The sequence below is a fragment of the Micrasema longulum genome, unplaced genomic scaffold (genome assembly GCF_059751315.1).
Source record: "Micrasema longulum isolate JH-2025_06_02 unplaced genomic scaffold, ASM5975131v1 h1tg000473l, whole genome shotgun sequence".
Lineage (NCBI taxonomy): Eukaryota > Metazoa > Arthropoda > Insecta > Trichoptera > Brachycentridae > Micrasema > Micrasema longulum.
The window spans coordinates 82,133-97,260 of NW_028277671.1; the positions used below are offsets into that span (position 1 = coordinate 82,133).

At 31.0% G+C, this 15,128-nt stretch overlaps 1 protein-coding gene across 1 annotated transcript in view; it reads right to left on the bottom strand.

The window, feature by feature from the left end:
• Nucleotides 1-15,128, bottom strand: part of Ptx1 (pituitary homeobox homolog Ptx1) — a 104,555-nt gene that overhangs the window by 36,507 nt on the left and 52,920 nt on the right. The window contains exon 3 of the mRNA XM_088226918.1: nucleotides 4,722-4,913. Within this exon, the coding sequence (XP_088083044.1) occupies nucleotides 4,722-4,913 (192 nt within the window). The remainder of the gene's footprint in view (nucleotides 1-4,721; nucleotides 4,914-15,128) is intronic.

Sequence of the window (15,128 nt, forward strand, 5' to 3'; positions counted from 1 at the left end):
ACGTCACAGAATTTTAGTATTGAAGTTGATGAATTGATTTTTAATCTTGATGTTTTAACATAGGAGCAAGAGTGAATATTAAAAAGTAGTAAAATGATAACTGGTCTGTATATGCCTAGACTTTCATATTCTCTTTCCGAGACGTTTTTCATCCATGTTTTAATATCTGAATCGTACATTTTAGTCCGGCGTTCTTCGAGTATTCGTTTCCTACAAGGCCAGCGGCGACTGGATAAATCCGTCTCATTCCTGCTTTGATCGAGGTCCATCGGAATAAATCTGTTGGTCGTTATAGGTATCCCTCGTATTAGGACAGCATTAAGTTTAAGAAGCAGGTATTACTGGGGATTGGGCGCGCCTTACAGCCAACTCGATCATCCCGACACACTTTGTGGTAGATTGGCTGACCGAGGGATTATCTGCATTTTACGAGTCTGTTTCCGACAGCGCCAGCTGAAGTGATAAACTCTTCAGCTCTTGAGATTCTACGAATACACATGTTGGAATTATTGTCTCTAGACATTCGCGAGTGACTGTAATACCGTAGTGTCTATGCTTCTCCTACATATTCATAAAATATACATATTATCTAAAATCAGCACAAAGAAAATATATAAGTATATAATATAATATAATATTTTTAAGGGGTAAGAATGTTCTTTAAATAAATCGAAACCCGTTTTTTTAAGCTTAAGTACACGTACATAATGTATTTAAAATCATTACAATATTAGTCTTGTATTATACATTATACGAAATCCGCTAAGCTCACAATAACTTTTCATTTCCGTCAAAAAGATTTTATTATTTCCGCTGGATGGGGTGGTGCATATGCCACTATATAAAATCGTCTTAAAATAGTACAAAGATGAATTATCAAAGTTATTTTTTAAAAAACCCTTAGTATACAACATGGAAAATATATACAAATGATTTATAGTTCAAACAGTAGACACTTTTTACAAAATAATTTCTAATATACAAATTTGCAAAGACCAAAAAAAACGAATATGAGATAAATGAGTCACTCAGATACCAAAATAATATCAAAATTCTTAAATTCCAGACGAGTTATGGTCAAAACAGTTTTGTTTTCAAAAGAATAAAAAATTACATTAATCTCCCCAATGAACTTAAAGCTATTGAAATTAACTATTCAGTAAAAAAATTCAAAGTAAATTTTCAAAAATATTTTGAACCCGAGTAAAAACGGTATTCTGTTTTAAATAGTAAAGTTGTATTTCTGTTTTTCTTTTTATTTTGTATAATTTTCTCATGTATACGCGAAATTAAATAACTTCAATTTACTATATAAATATAACCTCTCCAAGCGCAAGAGCTAGTCTCTTTGGAAGGTGGTTTTAACATTAAAAAAATATAAAAGAAGATTTTAATATATTTTTTTTATTATTAAAATAAACAGACAAAATAATAATAAAATGAAAATATGTTTGCATTATTGCATGAAAAATAGATTTTAGTTTACTTTTCTTTTAAACATATATGTTTATATACTATTATACACCGCAAGACAAATAAATTTACGAGTTCTCAAAAAAAACTAAAATTGACATATAATGAATTATTCTTGATATTTAATTAGTTTTTTTTTATATTGTTTGACATATGTGATGACTACTCGTTATTTCAAGGTTAAAATAAAAAATCTTACTCATGAATTGTACTTAGAAATTGCCATTATATATCAGGTATCAGATTACCCGAACCTTAGAGACCCATAACGGTTCATTTATGGTCGAGTGTTTGTGATGGAATAATAAAAGACATGTTATTTTTTAATTCACATTTAAGAAGTAGGTTCTTATCGCTTTATTTTAAATTAAAGTATTTTACATTTAAACATATTTATAACATTTAAAAATATTTAGTACTTAGTGAATTCACCTTTATTTTTTATAACATGTAAAATTCTATTATTTAGAGAAGCGTAAAGCGAATCTAAAATTTCTGATGTTATTTCTTCTTCCCAAACTTGAATTAAGTTTTTTTTTAATTCCTCAATGTTTTTTGATTTTTTTTTCCCGACTTTTTTTTTCATAATCGCCCATAAATTTTCTATCGGGTTCAAATCAGGGCTATTCCCGGGCCACGTCAACGATTTTAAGCCAATTTTCTCCTTGAATTCATTGATCTATAAAAAAACAATAAATTATTTATCATGTGGTCACAAAATGCATTTAAAAATATATATATTTGTACTCACAGTGCGGGCTCTATGGCACGGCGCAGAATCGTCTTGAAAAATTGGGTCCGCGGTATACTGCGTAATGTCCTCGATTGTTGGAATAATATGTTTTTTTAACACTTTTTTGTACTGAATGGCATTCATCGTACCCTGTACAAAATTTAGAGGTCCTAAACCGTATGCTGTCATGCACCCCCAAATCATCACGTAGGGTGAATGTTTAACGGTTCGAGTGACGCACGACGGATGATATCTTTCCCCACGTTTTCGTCGAACTATCTTTCTGCCGTCTGGACCAAAAAGGTTGAATTTTGATTCATCAGAGAAAACAACATTTTGCCAATCCTCCAAGGTCCAATTCTGGTGCTCTTTCGCCCAATCCAGTCTAGCCTTCTTCATTTTGTCCGTGAGTAATGGTTTCTTTGCGGGACTCCGTGCTTGGAAACCATGCTCCAACAGCCGCCTGGACACTGTTTTTACTGAAAATGTTGATGTGCTGGTAGACTGCACCTCTGCGTGTATTTCAGGTGCCGTTAAAAATCGATCGCGCATAACTATTTTTTTTATTAAGCGATCATCTCGGGCAGATGTCACGCGCCCCCGTCCGCTTCCTTTTTTCCGTTCTATGGATCCAGTTTCTTGGATTTTTTTTTAATAAAAACCTCACTGCACCTTCTGAATACCCAACTCGACGAGATATTTCACAATTAGATATGTTTTCTTGCGACAATGTGATTATTTTGGATTTTATCGCAATCGACATTTGCTTTGCACTTTCCATGATTGTTGTGTTATGTTCACTCAAACGCGGGTAAAACAAGACTGTTGAGACATTTTAAAATGTAAATATTGTAGAAAGGTGACACATAGTGTCCTTAATTTATTAAACAAAAGAAAGAGGTATCGATAAAGGATTTCTTAGAAAAAGGGTTCAGTAAAGTCAAGGGGCGCGGTAGCAGGTAAACTCGTAATTTTTTTTGTCTTGCGGTGTAGTAAACATATATCAGAAAGCTATCAGGACCTGACGATCGAAAATCATTTGATGCTGGTAAAACGATATTGTAGTAATACTTTTGTGAATTAGTAAATCATTATTTTTATTTATTTATTTATTTTATTATTATTTTGTTTACTAATTAATAAATACGATTGCATATTTCTATAAAAAACGAACGTATTGTATTAACGTGTAGGTATTATTTTTTTTAAATATCCGAAACTAAAAAAAATTAATCGTACTATTTATATTTATTTTATTTTGTGAAAATGCCCAAAATTACAGAAAATATTTACACATGAACATATTGCATAACAATATCACAAGACATTTATAGATCTCCACTTTTAAATATTTTTCTACAATGTATGTATTATTTGAACTAAAAATCGAATATTTCGAGTAGGTAACATTTTTTTGTGTTTTTAAACAAACATATACAAATGCAACTGATTTTCATATGTCTAAAATTGAACAGAGAATTACATTTTTTTATATTATTAGTTTTACTTGATATTGTATGAAAAAAATATGTTAGGGTGGGCTCTCACATATTAAATACTGGAATATCTTTTGAAACACGGTCAATTTTATTTAACTTACTGACCGAATGTTTATTTTGTTTTCCAGCTGTTGTAATAAATTAGTGGTCTAATCTCGCATTGTATTGTCTGAAAGAACATATATTTTTATACCTACTTAATTACATTTGCCATACTTAATCTAATGTTAATCCTCAGTTAAATTATTTTACATTAATATTTATTTCTGCCTTAATTTAAAACATTGCCATAATGATAATTTATCTAACGTTTTTTTTTTTTTTAATGTTGCTTCGATTTACTTGAGAAGGCGTCTAATTAAACCGCTTGTGTAAATTTATTTGTTCGAAATGTAAGCATATTAACGATCTCATTTTAATAAGAAATCATTTTATATTTTCTTTAAATAGATATACTGTTTATAATAGCATATCTCATCCCACAACAAAAGGTACACCCTTTCTCAAAACTATGTGCATATAAGAACTTGCTTCTTTCTTTCGTGTCTCGTGTTTACTATGTTTTTCGACAAAAAATTTACATGAATTCAGAGGCTTTCATTTGACCCTTCACTGATGACGTGTAAATTTGCAATATAAACATTTTTTACGACATCCTTCTATGGAAAGTTAACATAATTACATTCATTATTGGTCAATAAAATACAATCGATGTTTCATCATCAAAATATATGTATTTTTATGTTTTTTTTCGAACCATGATCTTTATAGGCATCTCTCGTATAAGGATCGTTATAGATATCTCTCGTATTAGGTTACCGATAAATACATTTTTCTTTTTTATACAAAAACCTACTTTTCCGCCGAAAAAATATCGAATTTACTTTATAGAGAATTGAAGATAACTCTGTTAACTTCCCATCGTGAACGCCCTCCAGTTTTGTGTCGGAAAAATAACCTTCCTGTGACGTGGAACAGAATCTCTAATAAATAAAAGAAAATAAATGATACATTACCATCGTCTGTACCTTTCCTGTCACGCGGTCTGCTGCGTGCCGCCGGCGCGTAGCCCAGCTGGTGAGGGGACAGGCCGGCGTGCTCCAGCGCGCTGGACGATGCGCCCGACGTGCCTGATGTGCCCGACGCGCCGGATACCGATGTCAGGGAGCTGTGTGCGCTGTCCCTGAAGTCGCCTGTCTCCGCCCATACTGGAAATAAACATACTTATTGCAGCGTTGTAGACATTTTTCAGAGATAAACATACGAAGCATCAATTTTGTTGCAAACATTTTTGAGAACGGAAGAAAACATTTTTGAGAACGGAATATGGAATTCTAGGCGTTTACAGGGCTTATTACCTGTCATTAGCTGGTTTAAGTGGCCGCTTTACACACAGTTTATGCACTAAAACATCCACATTTCCTCAACTCTTCACTTCACCATGACTTTTGTGAAGTAAAAGAGCCGAAACCTTTATAATGTGGGTGACATTCATCCGGCTAAACCAATTCACCTACTAGGCAACGCCTGAAAACAATTTTCCATGTTTCATACTTCTTCTTTTACCAGTTAATAAATTCAACAACGTTTTGAGTAAGTCAAAAAAACAATACTATGAATTTTATAATAGTTAATGAAAACATTATTAAATATTTATTTTTAAATACCAATAGTAATTTCATTCAAGATAAGACCATATAATGGTGAAAAGAGAAACAAAATAAACTAAATTATTAATAATATTTTTTAGCAAAAATGTGAATTAAATGATGAAGGATTTTTTTCACTACTAGTTTAAAACCGCAGAAAGTTACAAATTAGCAAAACCATCTTCAAATGTTACATAAAAAGATAATATTAAAAAAAAAAAACAAATAATTATATCAGTAATTTTAAACAAAAAAGATCGTACAACAATAATGAATAAAAACATTTTTTAATTGATTGAAACATCGTATTATGTTTCCTTATATATGACTATTTGATTAAAAAAATAATATTTTTATTTTTCACACTTATGCGTTTCGGAACAACTAAACACCTAAGTGTAAGATATTTTAAAAATACGTGCCATAAACCCATATCAACGTGAATACTGCAGCCAAAAAAATGACAGAGTAATAAAGTGACTCGGGGTCGACGATCATATAATTTTCGCTTCTCCGACAGTCGTGCACATCCGACAGCTGTGGCTGTTGCGGCATAAATCCGACGTTGAAATAGTTTTTGGAATGTCATACGGGATTAGCGCAGTTTCTCTCGCTCGAGAAATTAATTGTAGCGTTTTGGGGCCGCAGTGTGGTGTCTAAGAGACGGTCCTCGCGTGGGCGTGGGTGGCAACCCTGGCTGGAGGGATGAGAGGAGGGAGATTTATTGCCAAGTCTGCTCCGAGATGCCGGGTTGCAGATCGCTCCTAAATACCGATTATTGGCTGCACTACAGCTGGAGATTTATAGTTGGTTCTGGTTAGGGGTATAATACATGTTTCATTTCAATAAAACATTAAACTCGTTACTTGCGTTTAAGCGTGCCTGATTTAATTTCTCCTATATTAATTACAATGAAGATATTTTTTTAAATCTCTATTTTTTTCCTACGGGTTGCATTCGTTAGGGAGGAGCTGCCAAGACTATTCTTGATCCCTCGGTTAAGGTAAAGATAATATTGCAAAAACCGTACAGTCATCCGAGTGAAGACCTTTTTAAATCCCTAGAAGTCCTTAACTTGAGAAAAATCTACACAAAAAAGTCATACTCCGCATTCACAAAAATAAAAGCACTCCGGCGATTGCAAATCATGCGCACTCAACCAGGAGTACATCAAGAAACGATTTGGTAATTCCAATAACATGTTCAGCTGTATTCCAAATAGTATTTATATAACGAACCTAAACTATATAACCTGATACCGTTTGTTTGGAAATCTGAAAAACCAAGAGTATTGAAAAAAATAATTGCGATTTGGTTGACATACAATCGAAGTAAGGAGTTTAAATATTATGCAATTTCATTCAATTAATTACAAATCTTTTTTTTACATATTATTGTGAATTTTATATATTTTTCTTTTCGTTTGTACTATGACTGTTTTTTTCTATCTTCAATATAATTTTATTTATGGGAAACATATTCGAAAAACATATTTGCCGCAACAAATCAGTTTCTTAGAACAAACATTTGCCCATATAGGAAGCGATTGCGACTTAATGCATATGAATATTTTTGGCTTGCCGAACCCTTCATATACTGAGCTTACTCCTAGTTCAAGCAAAATTTGTCAGAGCATTTTTTGTGCCATTTTGTGTAATATAAGATGGATATATAAATAAATATACTGAAAAATTACCATTTGTTTATTTATTTAAATATTAAATATTAAAAACACCCTCAACAGATTTTACATTTTTCGTCATTATATAAGTACATACAATGTGGAAACCGTGAAATAATTTGATAGATACAAAATCAACAAATAAAAGTATTTTTTTAAAATACAAAAATCATAAAAATAAAACAAAAAACAATAATGGGACTCTAGCACAAAATATTAGCTAAATGGCGCAATAAATTATTATAACGCAAATTATACATATATTTATTTTTAATGGATAAATGGGTTCTTGTAACATATCTATGGATGTAAAAATAACAATTTTCTTATACTTACTTAGATACTTAAATTCTTAAAGATAACATTTTCTTGGGTTGCTGGTTTCCATTTTGCCGTCTATTTTGTTATCATCTGACATAATCTACAATGCCGACGTTTCTAATAGCATTCTGGTTTTCATCATCTACAGTACCATCTTATTACCAAAAAATCTAAATAGAAAAAAATAAACTCTTTAGTCGTGAAAAATAGAGCTGAAAACTACAATAATTTAAAAAAATAGAAATATTGTTTTGGAAATAAGTAAATATTAATAAAATTACAATCTACAGAATTAAAAGAAAAACCGGTTTTGTTAATTTCTTGAATTATCTATTATCAATTAAATAAATAAAAAACAAACGAAAAATACAGCAGGAATTCAAAATATGTTACCAGATTAAAAATAAAATATTTATGGATATTTCAATGAGGTAGTTCAGTGTTTTAAACAAAAATAAAGTATTTGTTAAAAGTAAGCAAAGCCAAAAATGTTTTTTCCACACTATGATTTTTTTAAAGCTTAGTATTTCTGAAATTCCTCCGCGTTTGACGACTAAAGTTATTTTCCGCTTCTTCTTGGTCGGTAATGCCGATTGGTCCGTCGACCACCGTTAATCGGAAATGTGTCACAATTCTCTTCGCATGTCAAAGACATTTACAAACTTACTGACATTCTCCCATTTTTGGTCATACCGTATTATGAGATTACAAAAACGGTGTTTCAAGGTGTGAATAAGGACTCTCTGACTAATATTGGCTATACCTTTAATCGTGACGTCCATCAGTATAATACGCGACAGCGTCAAAATATTCACGTACCTGGATCACGCACGACAAGGTATGGTCTAAGGTCTCTGCTATACCTTGCTTGTAGCGAGTACAACAGGCTACCGGAGTCCTATAGAACGTCAATAAATAACTGTATTAATTTAAAAAATTACTACTTGAGGAGGTACGTGGAGGGTGAAATTTAGTTTTAAGTTATTTTTTCCCTTAAATATTTCTTTCTTGCAATATGTAAATATAACAATTTTATTTTTGATTTTTATTATGGATTGTTTAAAGGATGGCAAGCGGATGTATGATTTGTATCATATATTTGCTTGCTATCGTATTTCAGTTTTTATGTACATATTATTACTTGTTACTTTATTACTATTTGTTGCTATACTATTGTTGTTAACATACCTATGTGTAAATATTTTTCTGTCCCAAAATGAGTTTGTTGTAACTCCTGGGAGTACAAAAAAAAAATTTTGTATGATTTAATAAAAAAAAAAAAAAAAAATCATTGGTCGATTCAGAGGAACTAATGACGTCATGTAAAGTAATTCGATTTAAAAAAATCATTTTTCTATTTTTTTCATCTATTTTCAAGACACTTCGCCGTACAATTGAATGCTCTAATTTTTACCGTGCCAAAAAATACATTTTTATATCCAATTTCCCGTAGAAATCATTGAAAACTTATGTTTTTGTGAGTTCAATTGAAATTATAATTGTTCTTATTTTTCTCAAAAAAGAAAAACTTTCTAAAACGTCAATCTCTTTTATTGAACACTTTCTTCTTTTTTTTTTATACAAAAGAGAAGGTTTAAAAAATCAATTAAACGTACAAACCTACATAAAATAATAATGTAAAAATACAAAGTTCAATAAAAAAAGCTTAAGGTCAAATTGTGAAAGGAGACGTTGACCGTTTTTACAACACAGCAAAAATCTACCGAGCCCGATAAAAAAACATAGGGTGGATTGTCTTTAGTCGTATAAAAATAATTTTATTTAATAATAAGCAGGTCAATACACAAACCAGTACACTACGAGACTAATCTCCACTTCATATCCTTTAGCAAAAATTTTCCCCGCGAGTAGAAATTAAATAAATAAAACGAAAAAGAAAATGATAAATAAGTATCCACCCACCCTGATTTTACCGGGCCGAGGGAAGGCCTTAATCTCGTAAGCAAATTATATAAACTTGATCATTTGGTACCGAATGCATGTGGTATATATTTAAAATAAAAACAGTCTTTAGATTAACACCAGAAAATATGACATTTATGGCAAACCAGAATACGTAATAATGCGTATTGCCAAAAAATGCTTTAACTCCTGTTTATGAGACTTGCAAGCACATAAAACAATTTGTAAAACACGGTTTTAAAATAGGAGTCGTAAACGTGAAGAAATTTCACATACCGGTGAGCAATGCAGTAAATATTTTTGATTGCCTTACAAAAAGGCCTTACAAATTACTCGTGACAAATGAACTTTATTTCTTCGCGTTAACACTTTTACAGCCCGTGAAGATGTCTTTTTGTTCGGAAGTAGCAACCTATTAGTAACGTGACGGCGAGCCACTGGGGAGTCCCCTGACTCCAAATTAGTCCCACACATATAAATTAATATAAACTAGGATGCATAGATATTGGAAGAGGACTTGACACAAAAATATTTTTGGACTGCCCGTGGTCAATAAAATATTTCCACGCGATTGATCTAATATTTATTTAAATATTTACAATTTTTTTTTTTTGTATATATTTTTATTAAATAAGGTAAAACATGAACAGAAAATATAAAAGGAAAAATAATGAAACCCACTAAACCGCGAAACCGGCTTGTCAGCGGGTTTCTTATTTTTCCTTTAAAAAGAGAAACGTTAGAGAAATTATATAAATTTAAAAAGTAATATAAACATTATTAAGGACTAAAAGGATACCTATTTTTCACACAAAAAATATTCACAAAAATTAAAATAGATTACATAAAACGATAATCAATATAAAGCTTTGTTTCATATTAGCCATTTAATTATTTTTTTCTTAAAAGCTTTGTCAACATTTTGTTTTAAAATCATCTTAGGAATAGTGTTTTAAAAAATTGTAATTGTATAATGAAGTGTTCTTTGGCCATACTTGTTTACAAACTTCGGTACTGAGTTCAGTTGTTATAAAACAAGTCAAATAGTGTGATTCCTCAAATAAGAAACACTTTATTTGATATCTAGTTTAAGGCGGGTATTATTTTGAATCTGTTAAAGGCCGTTTACATGTGGACATATTGTGCAGATGGCATAATATTATCATGTCCCAGCTCCGTGAACAACCACAACCGCGCAGGACAGAATGCTGGGACAATACGAAAATTCCGCGGTTCCCACGTGAGTGCAGCACAAATAAATACACCACGGCGTTTGTTACTAGTGAATTCAAAAAAAAAAAATCATTGTTCCGCGGAAATAGCCTACCCGTCTATCTTGGTAGCGATGTCTCGGGACAATTTTTTGACCAACAAATTGCTGTTTACTCATGGACAATGGTCGAGTCCTGAGACAAAAAAACATTTTGTTGTCTACGCGTGAACAGCCTTTCACGTATTTTCTATTACATTTTACAATAAAATAACGCTCATTTGATTTAATGAAAAATTAAGTTAGTTTATTATATAAATAAAACACGAGTGATACTTTAATCCACAAATTTGGAATATCCAGTGACCGGTTTCATCGCTTTCGCGACATCTTCGAGACTGGTATCTTTATTAAAAAGTTAAATGTATTTATACAGAACAGAGGTGAGGATACATAATTCAAAGTTATATGTAAGTAAATTAAATAAAGTTATTTTTATCTTAAGGATCATTATCGACAAATTTTCTATGGGTTAACTAATGAATGGATATAATGTTATTTTAATGAGTTTAAGTATTTTATTTTATTGTATGGGACACCAACATTACAATGAACTTCCATCAAGAATTTTCACTTACAAACTTAAATTAAGTTAGTGTGAAAATTATATTTTATATTGACGTCATCAAACGTATTTTCTAAGACGAACATGCAGAAAGAGTAATACCACTATTTGTACTTTCTATGTAGGCACCAAGCACCAATGAATGACTGTTTAAGGTTCAGCTTGTAGTGAAATCCATATCAAAGGTATAAATTTTATTATTTAAGCGTACAAAATAAAAGAAAACAATAAAAAACACATTAATTTTTCTAAGCACTTTTACTTTTCTATTTAAGTACGAGTATTATAATTATAATTAAGATTACTATAAAAAAATAGCAGAATCACTAGTGAATGACCACCACTACCCCAGTAAAAATAATACTCAGATTTAGTTACATCATAACATTATAAAACACCCAATACATTAGAATATGGATATATTCAAAGAATTGCATAAGAAATAGCATAAAATAAAACACATACCACACCTTTCTTTGTAAAAACACTATCAATCTCACAACAATAACGGGAAGACGCACTATTACCTTTTGACAACTCACAGATCAAAGGTGATAGATTATTTTTTTTACCATAGTCATAGTCATAGTTTCTAGTGTTAAAAGTTTTTTGACTGGACACATGTAGCAATTCTTATTATATTGTGTTTTATTAACCAATGGTCATTTACTGGTGCTTTGACCCTAATTCGATACTCATTCGTTTGTTTAATAAAGTTTGAATTTTGAGAGGCTTTACACTAAAAGATAGTTAATACAGTTGTAACGTATTTTCGATTATGTAAATGATTTAAACACTTTGGAATTGTGAGACTAAATTAACACAATCGGACCCCTGTATTGGAAATGTAATGACTATGAATCTGAAGAATTTGAGATATTTTAGTTGAAGTGAGGAGTTTGACTGCATTGTGAACCGTTTAGCGCCTGTCACATTGGTCATTAATATGTAGATGCTCGACGGGTCATGACAGAGGTGAAAAGAACTAATTAATCTTTTTATCATAATAAAAATAATTATGCGGGTTTTATTTCCGCCTTTATTTTCGTGTTCGTGGTTAGCACTATGCACTTCGAACATTCATTAGGTTTTGGGTTCGATTTTCGGCTGGGACGAATTGCTGTGTTTGACATTGGATTGAACAAGCTTTCTTGGTGACATTATTAGAATTATTAGATAACGGATAACTGCAGATTTTAATTTAAGTTTTTTTACTTTACAACTTTTTGTCAAACAGTTAATTGTTTCGAAATTTCAATAAATTAAGGATTTACATTCGTCAAAAGTAAACTCAGAAGAAAAAGAAAAATAGCTTTTCCTTTTTTCCAAGCTACTCAAAATTATTTTTAAAAATATGAAATTCCACCGACCGTCTAAATTTTTGATTCAATGATTTTTATGAAATTCTTTAAAAAAAGTAGGCCCTCTCGTATAACAAAATATTCAATGAATATGTATTTTCTCTTTGTTGACAATAAGTTGACTTATAGACCTTTTTAACTCATGGCATGCCAATCCAACCTACCCAGTAATTTTACCGGGTACATCCTACAAACGCGTACAAAATGTGTCACCGTTTGTAAAGTGTACCAGGTAAAATTACCGGTGGATTGGCGTGGCATGTGTAAAAAGGGCCATAGGGTCTCCAAAAAATATAATTTATTTAATATGCTGCTCGAAGATTGCATAATTGCAAATTATATTAAACTTCGAAAGCGAAAACGGAGCATCGTGAATTTTTTTAAACATACATATAAATAAGAAAAAATGGGTTTTTTTAATCATAAGCCGTCTGTTTAAACCTTTCGTTGCACAAACAATGTCCGCATTAAAACAGGTTTTACCCATCAAAGCAGGTATTATGATGTATCCAGGATTTTTTTTCAAACATTCTTTCATCATAAAAAATGTATCAAACTTTTTCTTTCAATAATTTTTAAAAAAATATATATGGTATGCAATTACTATTATAATTAATTCATTACACATTCTAAGACGATAAAGGGAAAAAAAGGGTTTTTTTCGTGTTTCTTCAAATTAATTGTTAAAATATGTGCTTCTGTTCCATGTGTTGACGAGCCACGCCATCTTGAGTAATTTAATGCTTGTGAACGTGTTCATTTCTATGTTTTAAATTTGTGTTTTTACAAATTAAGAGTCGTAAAAAACAGGAATAGAGATGACAAAAAAACACATCCCCATAAAATGTTTGTTTTTACGTTCACTTAACATCAACTGAATCGTGTAGTTTTACTCATCGGATTTTTGGTGTTAACGCCATTATTGCAGTCAACAAAAATACATTAATAATTCTAACAATTCCAAAAAAAATACGAGATCTTATGTGGAAGTTCGGGAAATCGGATAAAATAATGTTTTCTTACACGCGGTAAAAATCAGAGCGTTTAATTGTACCGCGAATTTCTTTAAAATGTTTGAAAAAAAAGTGCTTTCAATAAACTATTTTAAATGATGTCACGATTTCTTGAATCAACCAATGATGGAGTATTGGGATATATTTCCGGTTTACGGGAAGCCAATTCGCTAATCATCAAACTCACCATAGATATTTTTTGACTGAACAGGCGGTGTAATTTAAAAATATTAAAAAATCATCGATGTGATAAAACAATACGTGTTTTTTTTTGTTTTTAATTTGGCTTTTTTGATAGTTTATTTAACAAATATAAAAACCACACAACTTCCTCATTACGAATCATTATTTTTAGTACTTAATAGTATTACTTAAGATATTACACTGCATCGATACATTATTCGCAACATTTCTTGATCATTTCTTACATGAACACAAATAGTTTTACGCTGCAGGTACTGTCCAGGAACCAGGGAACGAAGGATTTGAGGTAAAAAAAAAACATATTTTTCAATAAATATTTCATATCGACTTTACTGGGAAACAAACCCTGATCGTAAGTATCTTATGGCACTAACCACTACACTACAGAGGGGGCGTATTACACACAGAGATTCTGGAAAATTTATTAAATTTAAGAATGAACCCTGCAGGTCCAAATATTTCAGGAATTTTAATTTCTTGTCCCGACGAACGCATCTTCTAAAGAAGTTTGCTACATTCCTCGACGAATTTAAAATATAAATTTCTTTTGCACATTTGTTTGTCATTTAAACAAGATTTTTTTCTGCCGTCCGATCAATTAACTTGAGACAGCATTTAAGAGAAGATTTTAAAGGTAATATATAAATAAGAAGGAATCACAAAATTAAATTGATGTCTTATTAACGATCTGCATTATTCTCGTCAAATACAAGTTATAAATAAAATACCCGGCGAAACAATACTACCTACCTAGATGAATATTTAAAGCATTAAAAAAATGTGTACATAGTACTATACATTCCTAAATATTCTTTAAATTTCAGAATTTCAATTAAAAATTTAATCAATAAAATGCGTTTTTTTTTTTAAGAATCTAAACATTTTTGTAGAACCACAACTCTGTAATCAGATGGCAGAAAGGACCGGAGACCATCTGTATTTTTGTCTGTTTTGTAGTTTTCAAAAGTTTCAATAAATATTTCAGTAAATAAACAACAGCATTATTTTGACTGGTAATTTCTTATTGAAAAGTAACAATAAAATATTTAAGTTTGTGGATTAAAGTCTAGAAATTAAGTAATATTTTAGCTCTTCTGAACTTTTTAAAAAATTGCAAATCTTCTGCCATCTGACTACCGAACTATTAGCTTATGTTATTTAGATGTGAGTACTTATAATAAATGTGATTGTGATTGTCATTGACTAGGTATTAATCATGTGTATTCAATGCGAATGTTGCTGGATGCAGAAAACGAAGAAGACTGAGAAATACATGGCAGGACCAAATCCAATAAATACGTGAAGACGGATATAACAAAAGTCAGAATATTCGGCTTGCGTGCATGAGGCTATATCCTCTCTGCCTACCCTACAGAAAAACGGCGATGTGGATTGTTTGTTTGTTAATTACCAAGATGTTTCTTACCTATCACTAG